This window comes from Pyxicephalus adspersus, chromosome 1, assembly GCF_032062135.1.
Source record: "Pyxicephalus adspersus chromosome 1, UCB_Pads_2.0, whole genome shotgun sequence".
Lineage (NCBI taxonomy): Eukaryota > Metazoa > Chordata > Amphibia > Anura > Pyxicephalidae > Pyxicephalus > Pyxicephalus adspersus.
Genome location: NC_092858.1, coordinates 9,712,173 through 9,738,672, shown reverse-complemented (window position 1 = coordinate 9,738,672; position 26,500 = coordinate 9,712,173). Strand labels below are relative to the sequence as shown.

At 39.8% G+C, this 26,500-nt stretch overlaps 2 protein-coding genes, 1 long non-coding RNA gene and 2 other non-coding genes across 5 annotated transcripts in view; 4 read left to right on the top strand and 1 right to left on the bottom strand.

Annotated features, from left to right (window-relative positions):
• Nucleotides 1-4,319: 4,319 nt before the first annotated feature.
• On the top strand, nucleotides 4,320-11,567 carry RPS3 (ribosomal protein S3). The gene is made up of 7 exons (XM_072401968.1): nucleotides 4,320-4,416; nucleotides 5,967-6,097; nucleotides 7,505-7,598; nucleotides 8,446-8,540; nucleotides 9,917-10,104; nucleotides 10,804-11,012; nucleotides 11,495-11,567. The coding sequence occupies exons 1-6, from the start codon at nucleotides 4,387-4,389 to the stop codon at nucleotides 11,007-11,009; spliced, it is 744 nt and encodes a 247-aa protein (XP_072258069.1). The 5' UTR covers nucleotides 4,320-4,386; the 3' UTR covers nucleotides 11,010-11,012; nucleotides 11,495-11,567.
• On the top strand, nucleotides 10,579-10,728 carry LOC140321953 (small nucleolar RNA SNORD15). The gene has a single exon (XR_011919071.1). It is a non-coding gene; the product is annotated as a small nucleolar RNA SNORD15 (small nucleolar RNA).
• On the top strand, nucleotides 11,056-11,201 carry LOC140321952 (small nucleolar RNA SNORD15). The gene has a single exon (XR_011919070.1). It is a non-coding gene; the product is annotated as a small nucleolar RNA SNORD15 (small nucleolar RNA).
• A 3,441-nt stretch (nucleotides 11,568-15,008) lies between the features above and the next one.
• On the bottom strand, nucleotides 15,009-24,514 carry LOC140321851 (uncharacterized). Its single transcript, XM_072398629.1, has 7 exons — nucleotides 24,366-24,514; nucleotides 22,228-22,289; nucleotides 20,300-20,611; nucleotides 18,944-19,231; nucleotides 16,660-16,809; nucleotides 16,353-16,427; nucleotides 15,009-15,381 (listed from the first exon to the last, which is right to left on the bottom strand). Exons 1-7 carry the CDS (start codon nucleotides 24,512-24,514, stop codon nucleotides 15,212-15,214), a joined length of 1,206 nt encoding a protein of 401 aa, XP_072254730.1. The 3' UTR covers nucleotides 15,009-15,211.
• Nucleotides 24,515-25,109: 595 nt separating this feature from the next.
• LOC140342333 (uncharacterized) overlaps nucleotides 25,110-26,500 on the top strand; it is a 20,893-nt gene continuing 19,502 nt past the window's right edge. Inside the window, exon 1 of the long non-coding RNA XR_011923055.1 lies at nucleotides 25,110-25,430. This is a non-coding gene — a long non-coding RNA (uncharacterized lncRNA). The remainder of the gene's footprint in view (nucleotides 25,431-26,500) is intronic.

Below are 26,500 nucleotides of genomic sequence, written 5' to 3'. Positions count from 1 at the left end.
TAGAACGCTTAAAAAATAAATCTGAATTACTGAAACTCAGGGAAATGGAAATATACTACTTTTAAATAATGATATTAATAAAATGGCTGGGGTAAAAGGGTTTAATTAAACAATATGGACGGGAGGGGTTGACCAGCTGCCCCTTCAGCGGTGCTGCCATCAGGTACATCTATGGCATGCCTAATGTAGCTTATCTTGTTCAATGGTTGCTGCTTTATTTCGTATTTATTCGTATTTATTGTAAATGTCAATTGTAAATTTTTGGTATATTGCTGTAAATACAAAAGAGCAAAAGCAAAATCATCTTATGTAATGTTTGAACTAATAAAACAAGTTTAAAAGTATGAAAGGGATTATGACATATTTTATGCAGTAGTAAATTTAGTGAAAGAGAGAGATTAGAAACATTGTTTTTAGAAACATTGTTTTTCTTCTGCATTCTAAATCCCCCCAAAAGAGCCACAGTAGATTTTTTGTTCTTTTATGTTGGCATAATAACTCCATTTGATTAAGTGGGGTATTGCTGCCCCTAGTGGTTACTCTTGGTAATACATTTTTTTATTTACTCCCAATTCCTTACAGTCATTTAAATACTTTTGAATGGTACATTGCTGCCCCTGGTGGTTACTCTTGTTAATACAGTTCATATCTACTAACTCCTTAGAGCAGGGGTGTCAAACTCAAATACACAGAAGGCCAAAATTAAAAACTTAGACCAAGTCGGGGGCCAAACTTGAAATGTATTGAAAAAATTATGGAAGTTTACTACTTCATCCATAACTAACAAAAACAAACCCCTCTACACACAAATCTTTGCAGGCTGTGTTTTGTTCATCCTTTCACATCACAAGTTTGTCTGACACTAAATATTACACTATGCAGTCTCCAATGGATTGAAACAAACACAATGCCCCTGGTAGTCATGCACCATGTGATCATTGCCTAGGCTTTGTGTCACATGATGGGTGTACAGGAATAATGTATATGTATTGCATGTATTGAAAATGATGATGTTAGGTGGTAATGCGGGCGAGCCAGGTGTAATTCATTTTCGGAATTCTTTGGGGGACAAAAAAAAAAAAAAAAGACTGTGAAAGCCAGATTTGGCCTGCGGGCCAGAGTTTGACACCCCTGCCTTAGAGTAATTTGAAGGTACTGTACTATTGAATGGTACATTGCTGCCCCTGGTGTTTGCTCTTGGTAAAACATTTCAAATCTGCTCTCAATTCCTTATAGTAATTTGAAGTTAATAATGAATGATGCATTGCTGCCCCTGGTGGTTGCTCTTGGTAGTACATTTTATATTCACTCTCAAGTACTTGAAGCAGAACTAAACCCTTTTTACACCTGTTCAGTCGCAGACATCGTCATCTTCTTGCTTCTTTTCTTTCTCATGTCCATATTCAGCCATCTATATTGGCTGGACCGAGATGATGTAACTTCCACGTATGCGTAACTCAGAGATTTTGTCAGTTGATGAGGGCAATTAGGCAGGTGAGTATGTTTTCTTGCAGAAGGGACATTTCCTGTCCTTTTTCTGCAATAAAGCCCTTTATTACCGTTTTACAGCAGAATACAAAGTGGATACCCGGCACATCCCACATTTTTTTGACTTGAGTGACACTTTATTAGCTTGTTGTAAGAAGGTTGAAGTGTTCCAGGTACCACAGTCCAAAGAAAGTGGTGTCATCCAGAACCATTCACTTTTAGAAGGTGAACAGGACTAATTCTGATGAGTGGTACAAAATTTCATGCTCATCGGGCTGCTTCAGTAACCCTTAATGAACCATTTAGTAACTTTGCAAGTATGCATGAATAAATTCCTGTCATCACAAAATATATCAATGGTATCATTTCAGAAAAATTCTCTCCATTATATCTACAAATACATATTTAATCTCCAGCTGGTGACTTTGCCTTGGTAGAAATGATGACACCAGGCAGGAGGAATTATTGCCTTAGTCCCCTCACCCCCAGTGATCAGACTGCAACATTGTAATCATTACTAAACATTCACAACACAGCCCAGGAGTTACATGACTGTCACCTCTGAACCATTATCTCAGTCCAGAAAGAAGGTGATGACCCTGGAAGATGCCTGAACAAAGATGTCTCCATTCTGCTGGGGAGACAAACAGATGAAGGAACTGGGGTATAATGATCCCTGTAAAAAGCAATAAATACCTGGAAGTGTTTCACTTCTATATTACTTTATATGCATGCACAAATATTTCTGATGTAGGAGTGCAGCAACACATAATATTTAGGGAATTGTGGAAGCTAAGGTCAGGTGTTTTCTTACAGATTGTGTACATGCTTTGTGTATAAATGCTGCATTTGCATTGCAATGAAACACATGGAGCCTATTCACACACAGGAATTGACCCCTTGTTTGCATATTACTCAAGTGCGGAATGCAAATATCAGAGCTGGAGGTGGTCAGAATTGGTGAGTAACAGCTGCCCTTCTTCTTCGTGTCTCTTCTCTTCCTGGAGATATTTTTTGGCCATCTTGATTGCCCAGGCTGGGACATAACTCCTGTACACTTGGAAGTTCATTAAATGTGTTCATCACTAGGATTATATAAATAGCTAAAACCCATCAGGGAGTATTACAATGGTAAGTATTTACACTCCAATAATTACATACAAATATATGATATTGCAACATAGTTGTATACTATGTATACTTTAAGGTCTTTTTTAAAAAATCATACATTTTTTTGTCCATTATTTCAACTGTATTTCCATGCACTGCCAATTAAATCCCTAAACTTTGCTTGTTTCAATGCATATAAAGAGTATAACTCACTCACACAATTGTATATTACATAAAAAAATAAATAAGGGACACAGTAAAAGATTGTACATTAGGTCATATAATGTATTGTGAGCTGTAATGAGCACTAATATGTGAGTCAGTTCAGAATAGATTCATTAGAATGTACAGCAATGTGACTGTTGTGCTATTCTGATAGTTGGCCACTAGGTGGCAGAATGAGTGGTAGTTTTATAATGCATTGTAATGAGCAATGCAGAGGGATCTGAACAGCTGTGCATGGAAATACAGACAAATTATGGGGATAATAAGTGATAAACGCAGCCCGCTATTTAAAAAACAAGATTCCTGAGCCGTGATATAGAGGCAGCTTTGAACGTGTCCTAAGGCAGCAGTTCATTAGTGTAAGGAAGCAGTAATCTCAACGCAACCTCACTCACCTTGCAAAAGTGATATTCATGCAACATTCAAAGGCATTTTAGCCTGTCCTCTATATAGACTTGAATTGGAAGCTGTAACCCTTTGCAAGCTTTGGTAAGTATTCACCTTTTACAAATGGTTTTAATAAAAAAGAAGAAATAACTATAACGCTTTACTATGCTTTTGCAGCCACTTACAAACACCTGAATGAGCCCAAAAGGTACTGCCTGTTACCATTCCAGGGCACATAGTGGTTATAGGTGTGCGCTTGGGTTCAATAAATGCATTAGACTTTTTTTTAACCTCTAAGGCTAAATTATTACACTTTATCAGTTACACTATTACACTCCTTACAAAACTAGGAAATGGGCTCACAATGAAGGAGCACCGGACAATTGGGGCATAATACAAATACAATGGTAAAATGAGACAAGCGGCGAGCATAAGGACTTGAAACAAGGTATAGGGGGCAGTAGAGAGCTGACAATTATGGGGGTTACTGCATACCTATGATACAAAAAAACAGAACACAAATTAGTGATGTGTTGCCCACCCAAATTCCCAATTTCTAGGAATAACACTATATACAGTCTATAAACTGGAAGTGGGTTAGGAGAAATTTAAAACTTGAATAAATAAAATAAATACATAGGGCTCTATTAATAAATTAATCCCTTGTAAATTCACTAACAGATGGTGGCATTTCTGTAAACTTCTCATTTCAATTCCTATTAAAACAATGACTCGTTCTGCCACCTAGTGGTCAATCTCAAGTTAGCAGTGTATAGGGGTCAGCATGGGCACGCTGCCTGGTCTGTGGCCAAGTATGCCCATACGCCGTGAGATGCCATGTGCTGTGCCCTTTCTCTCATGGGCAAGGCTTTTCAGCAATTTGTGCTGTAGCTTTTCAGTGGCATTGGACCAGATGGCTCAGTCCCCCCTCCCCCCCCCACCATATATATCAATAGGCAATAGGTGGCCATGTCTATGTTCCAGTTCACCTTTTTTGAACCCTTTGATGGGTACCAGCCCTGGATTTAGAAGGTAGGTACAATAAATCTTGTGCACAACTACATCTCCCGTCATCCCCCACGCGGCTGGAGCCTCATTACTTCCTGCGCTCTCTGACCCTTTATAGCCATTTCCGCCGGAAGTGCTCTCTCTTTCCTTCCAGCAGCGCGGAGCAAGATGGCGGTGCAGATCTCTAAGAAGAGGAAGGTGAGGGATCAAAAAGCTTGTGTCGACTGGAAATACAAAGCAGGAGTGATGGCCGGGGCTGTACACAGTGCTGGGGAGAGATTTGAGGGCAGTGAGGCGGGTTGGAGAAGGAGGATGGCGGTGGATAGAGTGCGGCCTTCGCTGGCCAGTTGTCATGGCGGATAGGAGAAGAGCCGGGAAGACTGTGCTAAGTGTGTAGAGAGGAGCTGAGGAGTCCTGGAAAGCCCTGCCTGGCTATAGGGTGAATATCTGGGGTTGTTTTACTCATTCCCTGCATGGCATCCTAATGCTTTGATAAGTCTGCAAATATTAGAGTGCACCCTATATACATGGGCCTCAATGGCTGCAAAAATGTAGCTTACTGCCATTGGCATTGGTGGGACTTGTTATATATATATATGCCCAGTGTATTACAAAAAGTGCCTGACAGGCTAATAAAAGCACCCAATGCATGGTAGTGTTTTGTGTGCCATTATCAATGCCAAGCCAACACACCGGTGTATGTATGCCTTGTGTATGAATGCCGGCACTTCTAGCAGCTCATGAAATACTCATGGTGCTGCGGAAATGTATGTGGGTCAGCACTGATAGGGTGATCACATCTGCCTGGGTTTGCATTGAGTGTGTAGGGTTCTCCCCAGGCTCTTTTAACTGGGCACAGTTTTTGGGTTGTTATGATACCATTGGGTCATAGTACAAGGGCTGTCACCTCCAGCACCCAGCTATAAAATAAAAAATGGGAGGACACTGGTGTTTGTGAGCTGGCTCTGATGGGTTTCCTATATTAGCTGATGTATTATTGTCCCCTAACATGCAAAGCTGCACATAATGGCTGCGATCCCCAATGTGTGTATTTATCAAGCACATAATACCACCTACACCCTATTCCAATGTATCTTTGATTGCAGTGTACTGCTTTTTGAGCTGGGCGCACCACCTGGTGCATTTCAGTAACCACCTGGCTGGTTTTGGGTGGTTACTAAAAAGTAGGGTCACAATACAGGGGCTGCCACCTGCCTACATTTACTTCCCACCCAGCCTAAATCAATATCTGCATTGAATACTGATTCAATATATATTTCTTGATATTTCTTGTGTTGGGACAAAACAACACAAGAGACTACACAGTCTCTAATACTACTTAGCCCAGTGTTTCTCAGCCAGGGTTGCCAAGGGTTCCTTAAACAAGTTAGTGCCCATCAGGTCAGTTTGTGACACCAATGATCTTTTTGGCTATCTATATCATTCTTTCCAATGGCCACCAATCTTCCTACTGACCCCCACACTAATATACTGTGAGCTATGAATATACTAATTATAGAAGGGATTCCCTAAAGACCTGAAAGTTATCTTATTGGTTACCTCATGAGTCGAGATAGGCCACCTTGCCCTTTTAGAAATGCCCTTTACCTCCTTGGTGTGGGGTACATGCCTCAGTCTTATTCCTAGCATACAGTGTCTGTGTCTGAGCTTTGGAATCTTAGTTATGACATTAATTGGTCAATAATCGACAAATGTTTAAATGGTTTTGTAAACATTTGTTTTTCCAGTTTGTCGCCGATGGCATCTTCAAAGCTGAACTGAATGAGTTCCTGACCCGCGAGCTGGCTGAAGATGGCTACTCCGGTGTGGAGGTCCGAGTCACCCCAACCAGGACTGAGATCATCATTCTGGCTACCAGGTGGGCACACTTGCTATCTAAATGTTGTCAGGTTATTCTGTTTAGCCATAGTATATTCAGCCAGCCCTGCTGCTCAGTATTTATGTATAAGATCATATCACTGAGACAGCAGCTCCATGGAGATTTTGTTTATCCAAATCTTACTGTCCGTTTCTGCACCAAATGGTTTCCAGATCAGAGACCAGGGAAGCTGGTTGGTGAGGTTTTGACTTTCCACTGATGTCAAAGGAGTTTTGGCTGCTATTAGTAGCAATGTTATACTCGCCCCTATTGTAGCTCCACTTTGTGGTGTGACCAACCATGTGCACACAGCTTGTCTTCATTGTGGAGAAAGGCCCATTGCCTGGTTGTAAAGCTTATACCACTCATCTGATCTTGTAGATTATTATAAAAGTTGAGGCCCTTAATTGAATACCTGAGGCATGTTTTTTTTTTTTTTTTGCCAGTATTAAAGCCAGATTATTAGAACTCAATCCAAGTCAGAAATGGCAATTCATATGGTGATAGGTCTGCAATTATTAGCCTGTCAATAGGTTTTTATTCCCATTAGAACTTTTTCCAAGTCAAAGGAGCTGAAAGCAGGTCACTTGAATCTGTTGCTGAATTGTGAATGATCACAGTTTTGTAAAATGATCTCAAGTGTGCTCATCAACACAGACTGTGTGACTAATGTCCTTAAAAATCATATTAAGACCTTCCATAAACACTGCACAGCTCATGGCCTGAGTAAGTTGTTTCTCTACACCAAGGCCATGGTGGGGAAGGTGATCATTTTATAGTCTCTGGAAATTTAAAGGATTGCAGTGTGTTTTAGCACTCGGTCATTCTGTGCAGCTGCGAACACACTTCCAATAAGTATCGTTGGAGACGAGCGACCGATCGCCCGAAAATCGTTCACAAAAAAGGTGGCCGACGAGCGAGGATTGTTGGAAATGAACGGCCGTCATGGTGGATCTGATTGGCCGACGATCGTTCACTATCTATCGTGTGTTCAGACGTTCAGTGATCGTGTATGTTTCTGCAATACACTTTCTCCTTTACATGTCACTCCCTGCATCGTTTGAACGATCAACTCTAGCGTGTGTACACTATTGGTGGCTTAAATTTAAACGATCGTAACGTTACAGCATATACAGAATTGTGCAAGATACGATCATTCAAATATAATTGTGCATGTTCATTGATAGGTCGTAATCGTTCTTTTTCTAACAATAATTATTGGAAGTGTGTATCTAGCTTTAGACATTCCCCACTTTTGTTACTTTTTGTTGGAAGGGGGATATTTAATTAAAAATGTGATCTTTTGGATGCAAGTCAGTTACCATTTTCCCCTAAATTCTATAGTAAAGTGTAATTGTAGCCCTTGCTGTCTTTTTAAACATGTACACTTTTTTGTCTACTTTGCAGGACCCAGAATGTCCTCGGTGAGAAAGGCCGCCGTATCCGTGAGCTGACTGCCGTAGTCCAGAAGAGGTTTGGTTTTCCTGAGGGCAGTGTGGAGGTGAGTTTGCTCTGCGATTTGCCGATTTTTCTGTGTTGGTGTCGCTATGGATGTCTTCGGTGATGATTCGATGACGAGTCTGAATTCGCCCCTAGCACTGCCAGTGTTATGGATAGACAGCGTTCTGCTGCCTACCTTTACTCTTGGTATGTGTGATTGGTGATGTGTGAAGACTGATTCGAGGCATTTGTCTGAGAAACATCCACATAGATGTATTCGCTTCTTATTTCAGTAACTTGGGAAAAAGTACGCTTTCTTCTATGTCTGACTTGGCTGCAGTTTCTAATGCCGTCTGTGAAGCATAGTGTGCAATAAAATCACAGAAAGCAACTTTGATATGATACACAAAAGGAGCCTTTAAAACTGTGATAACCTGAAGAGAAGGCAGGAGGTCTTTTAGTTAAGGGGTCCAGCTGGTTATATTGGTTCCATTCTGTATGATGGATGAATCTTAAGTGGTGTACACGTATACTGCATTTACCCAACTCCAGGCAAGACATGGGTTTGAAGAATGGTACGTTGGTTCGGTCTGTTGGGTAGATACCACCTATTTTCTTGTCCTGGCGACCACAATTATTTGGACAGAAGGTGTTGAGATTTTCAGATGTTGAATGTATACAGCAATTAAAACCTTGCTCAAGTTTTAACCCTTTAACGCTAAGATTTTATAGCTGCTGTATCACTGTGGTCCTGAAATGTTGAATAATATTGTGGTGATACATTATCCTTAGATAGTCATGTCTTGTGCTAGTGACTCTTTACTATTTGCTTTGTAAAGTTCTGTCATGTAATTTGGTGTTGTGTTATGTGCTTTATTCTTTCTAAAAGTTTCTTTCATGTCTTTTAGCTGTATGCAGAGAAAGTTGCCACAAGGGGTCTGTGCGCCATCGCTCAAGCTGAATCCCTGCGTTACAAGCTCCTGGGAGGACTGGCTGTAAGAAGGTGAGATGTATAGAATACAACATTGATGCATTGAGAAATAGACTGGTCTGCAAGGGTTACCCAGGCCTATGACTGAAACCGGCTGCCTTATGTGAAGTACAACAAGGTGTCTTGAATGCACTGATGTATTCTTTATGGTGATGTGCAGTGGGCAGAGCGCTTTGTTCCCAGGGTTTAATGTTACTTCAGGGTAATGTATAACTTCCAGGGTTTATTGTTGGTTAAGGGTGTTTGGTTCAAGGCCTAAAGTGGGGTTTTCATTGGGCTCTGTTGGCTGTTCTTACCCCAGCAGATTGTTAATCCCAGCCTGATATCAGAGTGTAGTTCAGGTGCTTTTTTTTTTAAAGATATTTAGTAATTTGATGGTATGTTGTGTAGGGAGAATAGCTTGCATTTAATTGGGATCATTTACAGCTAGTACAGATCATTTTAGGACTTTATAGTAGTTGGCCCTTTTGCAGCCTGTTGGTTTTTGTATATCATATTCAGGTTACTTGCATGATGTAGGATGTCTGATCATTTGTCCAAATTTTAGATGTGCCCTTGCATGCTTCCTTTTGCATACTTGGCCTTTCACACTAATCTTCCAGTGGTTTTCTGTAGATCAGTGAGTGTAGACAGCGCTCCTTATGTAAAATCTGTCCAGCAAAAATATTACATTTCAAGCAATTGTACTAAATTCATGCAGGTAGACAAGCAAGTTTAGTCTGTACACAAACCTTCATGACATGCATACAGTTAACTGGGTGCAATCTGTACACTGGCACAAATCATTGGTATACAGATGACTGGTACAATCTGTACTCTATGCTTCTCATCACATGTATACAGGACAGGTAACTACATGACAGGCATCTAACATCCTGTGCAGAAAGTGAGGTGACTGCAAAATAATCTCTGCATAGTGCTTCTGGCAGTGTTGGAGGTCTGCTCATTTGCCATGAAAATACATTGTATCATCACCAGGCTTCACTGCTTGTATCTTACATATACAATGTCTGGGACCATGCATATGCATCAGGCGGTGATGCTAAACCTCATCCTATTAGGATTTTTTATGAATTAGTTTAACAGTAATGTATGCTTCTAAAAAAAAAATTCCATCTGCTAAATCTGTCAGGATTGATACTGGAAGTGCTTAGATTTTTCCTGCTCTTATAATCACTGAAATACAACTTTCAAGCTTATAGTAAGGCAGATCAGCTAAAAGTGAACATCCTTAAACATGATTAACGTAGCTGAAACTAAAATACATTTACATACAAACACATGTTCATTTTTTATGTTTAAAGGTTGATGCCAGATAAACAAACACAAATTGGAAATTGTGCCTATCATACAGTAGAATTTTAATCTGAACTTTTTTCCTACTTTAGAGCCTGCTATGGTGTTCTGCGTTTCATCATGGAAAGTGGAGCCAAGGGTTGTGAAGTTGTTGTGTCCGGCAAACTGAGAGGTCAGAGAGCCAAGTCCATGAAGTTCGTGGATGGCCTGATGATCCACAGTGGAGACCCAGTCAACTACTATGTGGACACAGCTGTGCGTCACGTCCTCCTTAGACAAGGTGAGAAGCTTCCTGCGGGTTACTTTTACTTGGACTAACCCATGCTAACGTGGTGTTCCTCATCTAAAGAAGGGCTGATTCATCCATCCCACCTAGGTTCTATCTTTACCTGTGGTGTTTGTAGCAATAAAAGAATCTCACCCCTTTAGGTGATTACAGCAAGAGTTGGGTGAATTAAACAGCTGGTTAAACTCTTGAAAAACAAAAGATCATCTTATGTTGACATCTTAAAAAAAAAAAAAAAAAAAAAGTGTCATGTTATTGTAGTGACCACAAAGTTTTTACTCCCTGAAAAAAGATTGAGTTTAGGAAAGTCTGCTGTTGCAAGAACAATAGAAAACAGTGCTGCAAATCGGGCATTGTTGCCACAAATATAATTTAAAGCCTTGTTGCTTCAGGAATGGTATTCTGTAAGTTTTTTTGGTTAATTTTGTATTAGGATGAAATAATAGTGATTTTTCTTGCAATTGTGTCCTTCGGTGATGATTCGATGACGAGTCAGACTGGACATTTTTGGTGGAGGATTTTCCTGTACAAAGCCACGTTCTGTGTCTCTGTATCTGGTGTCTCCCCCAGATGGTTGTCCAAACTCCTGATTGATTTAGAGGCATTTGTCTGAGAAGGATACTAGAAAGTAAATAAAAGCCAGGGACTTGTACAAGTTCATGTTTAATTTCTAATGGTAATGTTTACCTCCAGGTGTGCTGGGTATCAAGGTGAAGATCATGCTTCCTTGGGATCCCAGTGGCAAGATTGGCCCCAAGAAGCCCCTCCCTGACCACGTCAGCATTGTGGAGCCCAAAGAAGAGATCCTGCCAACTACTCCCATCTCTGAGCAGAAAGGAACCAAGCCAGAGCAGGCTCAGCCACCAGCCATGCCCCAGGGGCCTGTACCCACTGCATAATGAGTAAGTACTGAAATGAACAGAAATTCCCTCGGGTAAAATGCACCTTCGGTGATGATTCGATGACGAGTCTGAATGGACAAATCTTTCCCGGTGGGCCTCTGCTTACACCACGTTCTGTGTTGTGGCTTCTGGTCAATTGGGTCAAGACTGCCCATTGCTTGATGTCCTTGAGGCATTTGTCTGAGAAGGTGATGAGGGAACAATTATGACTTGAGGGCTTTAGGAGTCTGTTCTATAAGAGCACAATGATAGACTTTATATTTATGTAGTTGGAAGTAATGCATGGGTCATCACTCATACAACATATAGCAAATAACTTTTAAAGGCCAGTAGTGATTTAGACATAGATGTTTGGCTATGTGGTCTCTGCTAGGTGAAATTGTTTATTAATATTGGTTTTAATACTGTCATTTTTTTTTAAAAAAAAGTATTTTAGTGTAAAATCTCTTCTTTTCCAAGTCTGATTTTTTTTTTTTTTTCAGGTTGCTGTGAGGCCATGATGCATTTGGATACCAGCTCAAAAATTCTGTAAAATAAAAAACACCATAAAAACTATTCTGTCTATTTTATTATTTACCTTGTGTAAAGTGTGATTGGAATACCTTTGCATGTGAACAGCTGGTAAAAGTTTCAGCAAAAAGGTATTTATTTCATGTAGCAGCCATATTAGTTTTTGTTTAAAATTTGAAATCTAGTGTCATCAACTGGAATTGTGCTTTTTGAAGTCAGTCCATGGCTCACTATGAGGTCTGGAAATTGGTCTATATGCTTGCTCTTGAAGAGTTTTGGATGCCACTGCTATCTAATATTTCCAGATGTCTGGCTATCCCCTGAAAGAGTGGTGTTCCTCAAGCAGACCCCCTCGAGTGGATAAAATCATTGTTTGGATCAAATTACAACATGGATTAAAATTTGTTCATGCCCCTTGTGTTTGCTATTGCAAGTGAATGAAATAATGTTTGAGGGAACAGTTCTTGATTGGAAGCAAAATGACCGCCTCGCCCAGCAATTGGGAAGAATTTCACCTTTACACAAAGATTGCCATCATAACTGACCTGAGAGGCACACATCATTGGTTACCCAAGGTACCTTGAAAGGTGACTTAGAACCCCTGTCCTAAAGGGAGTTGTACACGTTAGATTGATGAATTTGTTGCTTACTGTCAGGTGGGGTTTTCCTTGTTTATTTCACAAGTAGAATCTTGTCATCAAAGTTGTGTCAAAAATTAAAGGAGCGCAAAGTTGCTTACTCACTTGCACCGTGAAACATTTGTGAAATATACTCTGTTCTGAGAAATGATGGTGCTGCAAATCTAGAAGTTGTCATTAATTCTTAATAGCTTTAAAAACAAAGGTAATGGCTTCTGTGAGTTGGTCTAAAGTTCTAAAAGCAGTAACTATGATGTACATGACAAAGTAAACAAACTTTTTACCTCCTTGAATCCAAATCCTCTATTTCTGTATATCCAAACATCTCCCAAGCACAGTGGCCTCCTAAATCCTCAAGTAGAAGAAATTTATCACACAAGCGGGGCTTTTCCAAGAGCTGGTCACCTGGCCAAACTGAGCAATTGAGGAAGAAGGGTCTTGGTGAGAGAGCTGATAAAGAACCTGATGGTCTCTCTCACAGATCCTGTGTGGAGATAGGACCAAGTTTCAGGGCGAGAACCCTAACTCCAGCTCTTCACCAATTTGGGCTTGGTTGAGTGGTTAACAGGAGAGCATCTTTGTGCAGAATGCATGAAAGCCTTATTGAAGTTTGCACAAAAAACACTTGAAGGTCACTCCGACAAGATTCTCTCCGAGTTAACAAAGATTGAACTATTTGGGACAAATTCTAAATGTCTGAAGGAAACCAGCCACTGCTCATCACCTGCCCAATACATTCCCAACTGTGATCCATGGTGGTGGCAGCAGCATCATGCTCCGGGTGTTGTTCAGCAGTAGGGACTGGTTAGAGTTGAGGGAAAACTGAATTGTAGTTAAGTACAGAGAACTTTTCAACGAAAACCTGTTTGACAATGGTTAGCACCTCACTGAGCTGAAGGTTCTTCCACCCTGACAATAACCCCAAGCACACAGCAAAGAATACAGGAGTGGCTTAGGGACAGCTTTGTGAATGCTGCCCAGCCAGAGCCCTTACTTGAACCCTATCGAACATCTCTGGAGAGACCTGAAAATGGCTGTCCACTGCCATCAATCCTGTCTTGCCTTGAGAGGATTTGGAAAAAATGGTAGAAGTCCCTCAATCTAAGTGTAATGATACATCATACCCTAAAGACTCAAAGCTGTAATTGCTGCCAAATGTGCTTTAACTAAGTAAAGGGTCTGAATACTAATGTAAACGTGATATCTGAATTTTTTCTTAATACATTTACTACAATTCTGTTTCCACTTCATCATTTCTGGGGTACTGAGTGTACATTGAAAAAAAAAAGTGATAACGATTGTAGCATCAGGCTGCAACATAACAAAACTGAAAAAGAATAAAGGAGGTTTGAATACTTTGTGAAGTAGCTGAGGAATATAAAAACTTACCAGTGGAGATGTATGTGGTGTGAAGTCTGCGTCTTGTCATTTCTCATCCTCTGATACACATGTGGAGGAACTGGGAGCTCCCAGACTTCTGCAATTCCGCTTCCCTACTCTGCACCCTACAAATAATTCATTTTTGTTTTTTTTTTTTACTTGTTCTCATCTCCAGGAAGGCATATTGTTTTCATAATAAAACTCCTGGTAATTATACAATACCTGTCAGCTGTTAATATAAAACAAGAATTGTGTTTTAAATGCTGCTGTTATAAAATCTTGAATTCTTAAACTTTACACAACTTCATGCTGAGAAAATATCAGACCTGGAGGTTAGTTACTAGTCAATTAAACTTTATTCCACTGCACAGTACTACAGGCTACTTGGGAAAAGGTACGGGAAATAACCCTATGGCTTCAATCGAGATATTTTTGATAATCTTTAATGCATTATGAAGAATGCTAATTACCTGGGTATAAATCTGATCTTTTGGGTTCAGTAGCTGCAATTGCATACCTGAAACAAATAACTGACAATTAGCTGAACACCTGAGCTGCATCCTTATTCTGGGTCAGCGATTCAAAAGGAATTCACGGCGAGCTGTTTTAATTATAGTGAAAGGTACAATTTGTCATGAGAAAAATGTGGGTGCTGCTATTCTTTGTCTTATCTTTGCATGTTTGTATCATTCAGATGGTTCAGTTTCAATCTGACTTTGAACACACTAGGAGAATATACATTCTAACAATTGGTATGCTTGTTCCAGGTTTGTGATGTATTGAAGGAAAAAAGACAAGCATTTTTTTTTTCATTTTAAGAGGCTCTGAAATTTAACTTTTTTAAAGCAGAGTAATTCTAGAGAAGGTTGAGGCATAAATAGAGGATCACAGATGTGCATCACTAAATCTCAGTACTGAGTGCAGAGAATTCTGAATATTTTTGCAAGGATATCACACCTACCCTATAAATCTCATGGCACACGGTTCATCCAGGTTCCATTGAAAGGTCCAGGAGGGGTTGCATCCTAGCTGCAAAATGCAACTCTCCAGCAAGGAACAGATTCATACTAACAGAACATACTCACTGGTGTGCATTGGCCCCAGTGCTGCACAGTGCACTTTCAACAATGATAAAATAAGTATTCATTCTCTATGGGGCTGCCACAGGGTTGCATCCTAGCTGCAAAATGCAACTCTCCAGCAAGAAACAGATGCCAACTAACAGGTCAGAATCACTGGTGTGCCATGGCCCGATGGTGCATAGAGCAATTTTAACTATAATTAAAATAAGTTTTAATTCTTTATTAGGTGGACAAAGGTATGCACTACTTGTAAATGTAAAGTTTTTTTTTCCACTCATCAAATCAATATAACAAAACACTTTCAATGATATTTTTAACAGACCAATAAGGAACAAATAAAAGAAGTTGATTGTTAGGTGTTATATACACTTTAATATACAAACAGGAGAATGGAAGTGGTAAATTACTATATTGGTGACAATGTGATACAATGTTTCAGGAATGATCATAGAGTCACACCATTCATCATTGAAATTGGTGCAGATCCAGTATGGAAGGACGTGTTCCATTATACTGACATACTGGATAGTGCTGAAAATGCTGGACCTTGGAGAAGACATTGGTGCTGGCAAAGGAATTTACGATCATCTTATTGTATCATAGAATTGAATTCAGATTCAGTGTTGCACACTGCAGAAAATAGAACACATTCCTTCTGATATTGGGCCTCAGATGGTCCTGGGTGGTTTGTATCAGGTTTTGGAATGAAGGTGGTCAGATCCTCCAGGCTATGGTATATACTGATCTTCTGTGCTCCCTCTGGAATACAAAGACACATATGAGTGTGTGACCTGCTTTATGACCATTATGTGACTTTAATATAATATGAATTCTTCTATCATTATTAACAGCACATAATTGCTTACTACATAGATATGGTGATGGAGATAGCATGGATAAATGTACAAATTTCTCACATTTACATGTGAATAGGGGCAGTACTCAGTCACACATGTACTGATAAAGATTGTGTTTATTGGGTCAGAATGGTATGACCCAATCAGTCTTCTGCTGCTCCTCCCTGTTCTTTCACATTCTGGGGGTGGTGACATAATCAAGCCATGTTAATTTATTAAGGTACAGATGAGTGATGTCATAGCAGACACCTGAGGGATAGTTTAGAGAAGTCTATGGGGATCACCTGCACAGGTTAAGTCAGTGTCACAAGGATTACAGCTTGAGGTTCTTGTGGTTATTTTTGCCTTGGGGTCTAGGCAAATGACTGTACTTGACTAGGCAAATCACTGTACAGTGTTCCATAAAAGCAAAAATATTTTTTAAATTTCATATAGGAGTTAACATGTTAATTCAATTGCAAAAATTGCTTTTTATTTTTTCACTCTATGACTTCTATTAAAATAATTCTTGGTGATCCTGGTTTGAGGGTCATTCTTCAGGCATTTCCTGTTACATGGTGACACAGTTTTGCTACTGTCTTCCAATTGTGCTCCTGCATTGTCTCCTGACTACAAGTAGCCATTTCAACATGTTAAGCAGACATGGTCCACTGGTGTCACCATCAGATGACCCACAAAGAGAAATGCCATGTAGCCCCATTGCCGAAATACATGTAGACAGGTAGAGGTTGCCAAGCAGATGCAGGAGATCATCAGCAATAAGATGCAACAAAGGGGGATAAAAGTTGGGCTAGGTAAGTATTGTGGAGCTGAGTTCAGTTTAAATGTTCTATCATTGTTCCTAAATGTCCCACTTTTGGTGCCCATTCCTACCAGACTCTGTGCCGACATTCTCCTGTAGAATCTGTGTCCTTGTAGACAAAGGTAGCTTGATCCTCATCATCCGACCTGGAATATATTATAGGGGTCAATGCTGTCTCGGGTTATAGCAAAAATCAATGTAAAGTGTATCGGATAAAAATGAACAGCCCATGTTACAATAAGTAATCAGTTTTGCTGCAATATTGACATTGTTTGCAAAGGATCTGCCTTTCCTGCTCTTCTGGATTGACCACCAGAGTCATACTTATTATTAGTTATACATATTGCACAAAAAACAATGGTGCACCCCTTTTCTTACCCAATCTTTGTTTTCTTCTTTTGCACAGGACTTTTCCCAGGTATGCCATGGACATCACAAGGACCAGAAAAAAGATGGCGCCCTCAATGATGAGAATGATGGCTGGCTTTGACAGTCCTGATTTAGGCAGCGGCTCCGATGTCTTATTGTCTGTGATAGAATTTAGAGGATATATAAGGTAAAATGATAGGAAGAAGCCCCAGAAATCCATCTGCAGTCATAAGCTGGGACCAATGGTGGGCGTAGTCAATGGGGGGGAGGCCTGTGCAGAACTGATTTGGGGCCATCATGGGAGCCCCTCTTGGCTGAGGGCCCTTGTACAGTGGCACACTTTGTACCTTCCTATGTCGGCCCCTGGCTTAGACCATATCTGAACATGGAGCTGAAGTTCACTGCAGGTCCCCAATAATTTGCAACTAAATGCTTTATGACATACTTACCTGCTAATGTGCCCTCCTCCAGCGATGTGACAACCGCCATCCTTCCTCTTTGCTCTATCACCATCTCCGACATTCTTGGTTGGTCTTCCTACAGATACGTCATTCCTGAACCAGCTTTACTGTCAAACCATGGATGGCATAACCCTGCCCATAAGCAGAAATCTGGCAGGTAGAAGAGTAGGTTTTATTGCAGAAAAGAATAAACAAGAAAAGAAACAAAGGGTGAATCTTGGGTGAAAAAGTTGTAAATGGAATCCCTACTTCAAAAAAAGCCTACCAGTTATTTAATATTTTGTTTTTTAGTTCAATACAGTTCAGACAATACACTGGTTTATAGGTGCATGATCAGGTAAATGATCAATATCCCCCATATCTCCATCACTTTCTTGATTACTACTGTGTACCTATTGACCAGCCCTGTTCTTTGTCCAATCAATGACACCTCCCCACACTCTGACCACCAATAGCAGGGAAAGCTCTTCCTGAAGAGTCACATTATTACAATATTGCTGGTCAGAGCTGGGAATCAGCATCAGCACTTCACACAATAAAATATTGCCTTATATATTCAAGCTTTTGGGTCGTATAACAAAGTCTTCAGGCAGCTTTGCTGAGATTTTCAAAGCAACCTTACCTTGCAGTTAAGGCTTTTAAAAACAGATTGCGGGTATGATTAACACAAAGATAGCTGCCTATCTGACCTAACCCTAGCTAGCGCTAAGTGCCTATCTTACCCTAGCTAACCCCAAACCCCTCTCCAACCCTAGCTAACCCAAAGGTCTTACCAATCACAGCTAACCCTAGGTCTTTATCCAACTATACATAAACCTAAGCCCTTATCCACCTATAGATAACCCTAAACCCTTATCCACCTATAGATAATCCTAAATCCTTATCCACCCATGGATAACCCTAAATCCTTATCCACCCATGGATAACCCTAAACCCTTATCCACCCATAGATAACCCTAAACCTTTATCCACCCATAGATAACCCTAAACCTTTATCCACCCATAGATAATCCTAAATCCTTATCCACCCATAGATAACCCTAAACCCTTATTCACCCATAGATAACTCTAAACCCTTATCTACCAATAGATAACCCTAAACCCTTATCCACCAATAGATAACCCTAAACCCTTATCCACCAATAGATAACCCTAAACCCTTATCCACCCATAGATAATCCTAAACCCTTATCCACTCATAGATAACCCTAAACCCTTATCCACTCATAGATAACCCTAAACCCTTATCCACCCACAGATAACTCTAAGCCCTTATCCACCTATAGATAACCCTAAACCCTTATCCACCCATAGATAACCCTAAACCCATAGATAACCCTAAACCCTTATCCACCCATAGATAACCCTAAACCCCTATCCACTCATGGATAACTCTAAGCCCTTATCCACCCATAGATAACCCTAAGCCCTTATCCACCCATAGATAACCCTAAACCCTTATTCACCCATAGATAACCCTAAGCCCTTATCCACCAATAGATAACCCTCAACCCTTATCCACCCATAGATAATCCCAAATCCTTATCCACCCATAGATAACCCTAAACCCTTATCCACCCAACCCTAGCTAAACCTAAAACTTCATACAACCCTGGCTAATCCCAAACCCGTATCCAACCCTAGCTAAACCTAAAACTTCATACAACCCTGGCTAACCCTAAGCCCATACCAACCAAAGCTAACCTAAGCCTTTATCCAACCCTAGCAAGTGGTTAGCCCCTAAATGAAAGAAAACACTTTTACTTCAAACCATAAAATTGGTGAATGTTTAACGATCATCAATTACATACATGACAAATTGCCGCTCTTACCATAAACATGCAGGATGATCTCAGTCTGATGGATAAGGTCATTCTGTGCATTATACCCCTCTGCTGAGTATCTCCCCCCATCCTCTCTCTGGAAACCTCTTAGAAGGAAGTTTCCATTAGGGAATATGTTGTATTTCTCATTGCAGCCATTAACACACATACTCCTGGTAACCTCCACTAGTAGCTTATCTTCTTTCCTCCAAACCACCTGCTCAAGGGGAAACTTTGAATCCAGAGGCAGGAGGACTGAGGGGTTAGCAGACCCTATTATTTCCTTTGCAGGGATCTCTGTAGAGACAGGGAGTTGAACATCATTATCATTGTAATACAATACAGCCATGTTATAACGAAAGCTGTCCTTTAATCATCATTGAATCTACCAGGTTCAGGAGGCTTAACAGGCTCACTGGTCCCAGATAAACGCATTACATAAAATACTAAGAATAAGACCAACTGCATTAAAGAACATAGAAAAACATTTGGTAATAGAAAGTAATGCTATATTTGACGTAGCAGACCAATAGTTAAATGCCCTAAACTACAGAATGTTTAAAACACCCACTGAAACTGTGACTTCTTGGCCACCTTTTCCCTTGGCTATGGGCAAATGTTGATGCAAAGAGATGTACTGGGGTGGTGTCCTTAAACATATAGCAGTGCATTGCTCAGCATTTTAAAAATCATGTCACAATGCTAGTGTTGGGCCCATTGCAATTGTCTCCAGTGGTCTTTAGTACAGAAGTGACCTGCTGTGCCTTTTGTGATCCCCATTATCCCCAAGTGTCACCTATGCCTCCAAAAACCTCCCATGATCTCCATAACCTTCAAGTGTCTCCTATAACCCCAAGAGTTTTGTGCAACCCTGGTGACTGCAACACCTCAGCTTCCATGTGCTCACATATATAATTCTGCTGCTTAACAATTTTGACCTAATGCTGATTACGCCTGCTCATTGCTCATGCTAAACTTTGGCTTGCGCCCAAATCCATGGTGATAGTTTGCTCTCTAGCTGTCTGCTCTGGTGGGTCTGAGCCGCACCCTGCAAAATCATCTACAATGAAGCCCATCATTTAAAATTTGTGCCTTGGCCACAGGGTCCTTGTTCAGTGGACCCCCAGCCTGGATAAAACTGCTTTCTACAGAACCAGTTGCATGACATCTTGTCTGAGCTCCTCTGCATAAAGAACTTCAAATTCAGGTATCTACTTTTTCTTGCTTAAATTAATTTGGGCCTTTTTCTTTTGGAGTTCATCCTTAAAGTTACAGTTACTGTTAGGGTTATCAAGTTGTGTCAATCTTAGTTGTGTGCCCTTACCCCAACATGCTATTTACACTGAGCTCCATCACAGTACTTACCTATAATCCTTAGCATAATGGTCACCCGGTGGATGAGATGACCTTCCACATCATAAACCACCACTGAGTATCCTCCTTCTGCTTCTTTTCCACCATGGCTGAGCCACAAACTTCCATTGGAGAAGACCTGGGATGTCTCACTGGAGCCATAGTTACAGCGCCCCCTGTTGGTTCTAGCTACTAACTGCCCTTCTTTCTTCCACTCTACATCAGATGGAGGAATTTGAAACTGTCTCCGAAGTGGAAGCAAGATTGATGGTGGAGCTTCCAAACCTTTTACTGCTCCACCATAGGACACATTTATTTGATATACTATAAAAAAAAAGATGGTGAGTTTAGAAAAAAAGAAAGAAACAATAATCCACAATGGAGGACTTTTAAAGTACTTATCACAACTCACTGGGAGCCAGGGGCCACAGCAAACTGAAAGTGATAGGAAACTTTTCATGTAATAAAAGCCAATGGAGGCCGTTACTTCTTACATCTTGACTGGGTGTCAAGAATTGTCAATACAACCGATGACCAATACCTATCATCAGTACCAAATTGCTTTATTAATTTGGATACAGAAAGTATTTCTTTCTTGGTGTCTCCAAGCTCCCCTATGTAATATAGAGCCTAGGCAAAGATCACATGATCTCTACCTATTTTGGGGATTTCATTAGGAGGGACCCTACAGATTCTGTCTGGTAGACTTGCAATAGGATAGGAGAATCATAACAAATATAATCAATATATATGACTTTCCTGGGGATACAACTAGAGGCTCCAAAAAGCAGAACCCCCTTTCAATACATAAAAGGTATCTCCAGTTGAAGATTTATTCTTTCCTCTTGATCTAAAAAATCTTTCTGTCTTCTTAAAATTTTCAACAGAACAAAGCAGCAAATCCAGAGAATTCATAGACAACAATTAAACTTGTCAGGGGTTCTCCTCCTAACTTACTAAGGATTCGGCTTTACAAACACATTATTGGCTCTATTTATAAATTATCCCTCTCCAGTCAATGACTGTAATTCACTGACAGATGGCCGAAACTCTCTACATTTCTCCTTTCAGTTCCTACTAAAACAATGACTTGTTCTGCCACCAATTGTCAAAAGGACACAGCTGTGACAATAGAAACAGTTTTTGGTACATATGTTATAATGCAGCTATATTCACCTTCTGTTTAAAGCATTAGAGACTACATATCCTCTATTAATAAATACTTGAACCATCATTTTGTCCTTCTTATTTTGCAGAATGATGTATATATGCATTCATGTATATGGAGAAGGTCACAGAGGAAGACTTACCCCAAGATATCAGAGCGACAAACCACAGCGTGATCATCCTGCTGGGGGAGAGGGGCACAATGAGTGGGGTACATGGGAAGGTAATATATAAAAGGTATATAATACGGTAATATATAAGAGTTATTTCTGTATTGTGTGTCTGAGACTCCTTGTGTATGACTATAGAATAGTAGAGGTGCAGAGAGATGGAATTTTGTGCATTTGGGGACCCCACTTGCCCAGGAATCAATTAAGTCCAAGACTGTGACAGCACAGAATAAATATGTATTCTTATATTATTTTAAACCAATAACACCCACCCAAATTCAATATAAGGTTTCCTTGTGCTGTAACAACTGCCAGCTGGTATCAGAATGGAGAACAAGTAAAGCCCACCTAGGAGGAATGATGACAAGTACAATATTATATTTTTGTTCAATGTCACACAATCACAACACACATAGTCCTGTGTGACATCCAAATGTTGCAAATGTTATCATCTGTAAAAGTTTGAACCTTGCAACAGTGTGCTGGCGACATTTTTTTATGTATATAGTCTAAGAACCAATAATCTATCTATCTATCTATCTATCTATCATATATATATATATATATATATATATATATATATAATATTCAGGGTGCACTCACCTGGGGCTTGGTCTCTGATCTGCTCATTGCTGAGAATTGCAGCAGAGGGAAATAAGCACTGACTGAGGAAATGAGCACAGAAGGAACATTGATAATATAACCACAAGTAGACTCCAGTAGGTGGAAGGTAATATATCTGCATGCTACAATCTTTGAAAAGCAGTTATTCGGTCTGGAGATTCTTTTTCTAAAAAAAATGTATTTGTCCAATTTAAAGTATCTGAATTGGATGGGAGTTAGTTTGATAGAGACCTGTATATCATCCCCAGCTGCTTTGAAAAAAAACGTTTTGTCCTTTTTTTTTGCATCATATTGCTGCTGATCAGCCACATCTAGGATACTTGCATTTCAATAAATGCTGCATGGCATTTCCTAAAGTGGGATTCCTTACGATGACATCAGTGTTTATCTGCTCTTTGGCATAGTTGCATTTGGCTTCCAGTAAAAGTGCATTTTAAGGGTGACAATACAACAATTGGTAGACCAGGGCCGAGTGTTGTCTTGCACAGGTTCCTTTATGATAAGATCACCATAAAATTTAAAAATAAAAAAAAAGATCCACAAATACAAAAAATGACTTGAAATAAAATATCGTATACATTTTAATTCAGAAGTTACAGATTGGCTTTACCTTAATTTGAAATTAGGTTTAAAATTGGAGATTTGTTACTTTTTAGTAAGCAGTTAGAAGTCTTAATGCTAATGAGTACCCGGAATAATTGAGTTTTTGGTCCACTCCTGTTACCCGAATCCTTATAACTGTATATCTGTATTGTGAAATCTAAGGGATTTCCGACTTCTAATATGAAGAGATTTAGACTAAGATATGATGGTGTCACTACTGAGTTGTCCACTGTTTTCCATGCTGGAGGCTCTGACATGGGGAAGCAAAGCTCTGCCTCTACCTCCAGAGGTAGAGGAGCATAACGCAGAACAAATTATATTAAGTTAGTAAAGGGGAAATAATTAGAAATAGATCAGATCACAAGCAGAACCAGTGACTATTTTTATTGTTTTGTAGTATAGAGTTTGGGATGGTGGGGTGATATCCATCTAATTGGATATCACCCCATCTAATTGCTATATTGTACAGAGCCACCGGATGGCGCTATTTCCCTACAAACACAAAATCATCATTAGCACAATATAAAATTCTCTGTAATCAGTTCAGTGGAATTAAAAGCATTTACATGAATTAGAATAAGAAAGCCTAAGCAAGAATAATACATATATTAGTTATTTTTGCTGGAAACATTAGCTCATTGCACCTAAAAAGTTTGCAATATATTATCCCCCCAACATTAGACATTGGCATGTTCCTCAGTTACACTTGATATTTCAAGACATCCCCCTCCTTTTGTGTGTATATTCCCCTACCTACTAGATTGTAAGCTCTTCGGGGTAGGGTCCTCTCCTCCTGTGTCTGTATCTGTCTGTCATCTGTATTGTACAGCGCTGCGTAATATGTTGGCGCTATATAAATCCTGTTTATTAATAATAATAATAATAATAATAATAATATTGATATTAATAAAAAGAATAATAGGAAAAGAATCAATCAGCATAATTGTTTAATCTGAAATATTTTCCATACCCAAAAAAAGCACTGCCAATCATGAAATTGGTACTTCAGCTGTCCTCAGCTCCTGATTCTGCTAACCTGTGCACCTACACCCATTTACCTGTTGCTGGTGCAGCTTGCTACCACTTGAGCTGTTGGTGACCTGTCTTGTCTTAGGATCACGCCTTGTTTCTGCTTACCTGTTTCTGACCTGGCTTGTTTTCTGACCATGGCTTAGTCCTACTTAACTTTTGCTGACCTGAATGTCTTCTTGTCACAGGTTGCTCCTACTTAGGAGTTGATCACCTGGCTTGTCTTCTGACCTTAGCTTGCTCCAGTTTACCTTCTTGAGCACAACTTGTTCTGCTCCCCTGTTGCTGACCTGGCTTCTCTTCTGACCATGGCCGGCTCTTACTTAGCCTTTGCTGACCCAACCTATTACCTGACCACAGCTTGCTCCTACTTAGCTGTTGTTGACCTGGTTTTCCCTCTAACCATGGTTTGTCCCTGCTCACCTGTGGCTATCCTAGCTTATCTATTGAACATGTCCTCTGACTATAGCTTGCTCCATACTTACCTGTTGTTGACCCAGCTGACTCCTGACCACAGCTTCTCCGATCTATAGCTGCTCTGTTCACTGTCCAGTCCACTTGTGGTGGCTCGCATCACCTGTCCGGGACTGTCGGGACCTGTGCCACTCCGGGCCCTCTGTGTCCATGCAGTCATGATTTGTGTATATGCATCCAAGGGTTTATTTTAAGAAGCTTGCATGCAGCAAGAGAAGAACCTTTTTACCTTTTTTGTGGCATAGACTGTCTCATACAAACCTTTTTTGGATGCTTGAGTTTCATTATAATTAGTATTATTATTAAACAGGATTTATATATCGCCAACATATTACGCAGCACTGTACATTAAATAAGGATTGCAAATCACAGACAAATACAGACAATGACACAGGAGGAGAGGACCCTGCCCCGAAGAGCTTACAATCTTTAAATTTGCATGCTCAGATATCCTGTGCCAAAATTTTGCACCCGTTGTATATGCCAAAGACACATCAACCTGCCCAAAATATCAATGCTGGAATTCCAATTCTAGAATTTACCATTCCATGTTTTGTTGATTTCTTTTGAGAACCCTTATAGAAATGTAATTAAATTCTTTACATATATACATACATATACTGTGTATTGTGTGTCTGCACATAGCTTAGGTCTGTTGGCATTGCAATCTGAAAGGCATTTAGACCCAGAGCAGTGGGTGGAATTTGGGAGGTGTGGCCCCAGTCTGCAGGGCCCCAGACCCTAACACACATCAGATCAGCAAAAGCCACAGAAGGAAAAGGGACTGAAATTTACACACACCTTTACCAGCACTTCTTGTATGGACCCCATTACCTTGGATCTTGATTTCATATGATCTCACTACATACAAACTCATTTTTCTTGGAACACTTCACCCTTTATATCAAGTCTTCCTACTTTATTCAATATAAAGATTTAAAAAAAAGCACATTTACCTTGGATTTGAAATAGAAGACAATGTGTTACGTCATATTGGATATTTGGATATTTTAAATAATGAGAATGCATAAAATAAAGAGGATTTACCATTATAAGAGTGAAAATGAAGCTCATCTGTAAGTTGCGTTTTTAACTTTTGTAAACTTTTTCAGTGCATTTATTACAGAATAGATAATGATGCTCCTAATAATTATTAGTATTATTCCCATCATTGACATTGCATAAAAGACAATACAAAGAGATTGATCAGTAAGGTTAGTAATGCAGAAATTATGAATACAGATAAATTCAGATTAGTTACAACTTCAAGGTGAAAACATCTCAATGCACTTATTATACATGTATAAAATTTCACCTCTGTATACAATGAGATCTAACATTTACCACCATAGAATAGGAACAGATCTAATGTGTAATTGTTGCTTGATCCCTAATTTGCACCCCTGCTTTTAAGTAGCATTGTGCCACTATAAGCCTCTCCAATGGATAGAGACACTTACTGCCACCTCCTAGGAGCTACCCTTAAAAATGTGAAGGTTACTTAAAAATGTGAAGGTTACTTGAAAGTGGTATTTAGATGCCATTTGCAGAGGTCATACTATGTATTGTCTCTCTATTAAAACCAAATCTGGCATTAGAAGCAAAAATATATTGCAAAGTTTTAGAGTTCTGGCCGGAAAAATTGGGGCTCTTTGGAAATATAAAGCATTTCAGCTGTACCCCCTACTATTTTATGAATTAGTGCCCTGGAGAAGGTGGGGCCCAGTTTGCCCTCCCCTTAAACCATCCCTGGCACAATTATAATGAAGCTCTGCCCTCCCCAAAAACCTTTTTTTGGGGTTATCCTTTTACTTTTATGGCTGCTGTGGGGACTTTAACATCAGTGTCTGGTTTATTTTTAAGCAAAATTTGTAAGCTCATGATCATAAATATTTGCATACAAAATGTAAAAAATGTTTATAGTAAATGTATCCCCAAAAGGACATATTACAAAATATAATCCCCCCATATTCCACCACTGCTCTGTTGCATTATCTCACATGCTGTATATAGCAGAATGTTTTTGCCATTGTTTGGTGCAGAAAGTATTTAGTTTGTGTGATACCCTTATTGGCTAATTTATTCTAGCATAAGAAAACCTGATGCCTAAATTCTCAAGCTTGTCATTTTATAGTCTGTACTGATC

Excerpts from the sequence above, each read along its gene's own strand:
- RPS3 (XM_072401968.1), top strand. The coding sequence starts at position 4,387 with ATGGCGGTGCAGATCTCTAAGAAGAGGAAG. Across the intron at positions 6,098-7,504 it reads ATCATCATTCTGGCTACCAG|GACCCAGAATGTCCTCGGTG; the intron begins GTGGGCACACTT and ends TCTACTTTGCAG. Across the intron at positions 7,599-8,445 it reads TTCCTGAGGGCAGTGTGGAG|CTGTATGCAGAGAAAGTTGC; the intron begins GTGAGTTTGCTC and ends CATGTCTTTTAG.
- LOC140321851 (XM_072398629.1), bottom strand. The coding sequence starts at position 24,514 with ATGACTGCATGGACACAGAGGGCCCGGAGTGGCACAGGTCCCGACAGT. Across the intron at positions 22,290-24,365 it reads GTCAGCTGGGTCAACAACAG|TCAGTGCTTATTTCCCTCTG; the intron begins GTAAGTATGGAG and ends TCATTTCCTCAG. Across the intron at positions 20,612-22,227 it reads GATCAGAGACCAAGCCCCAG|TATATCAAATAAATGTGTCC; the intron begins GTGAGTGCACCC and ends TTTTTTTTATAG.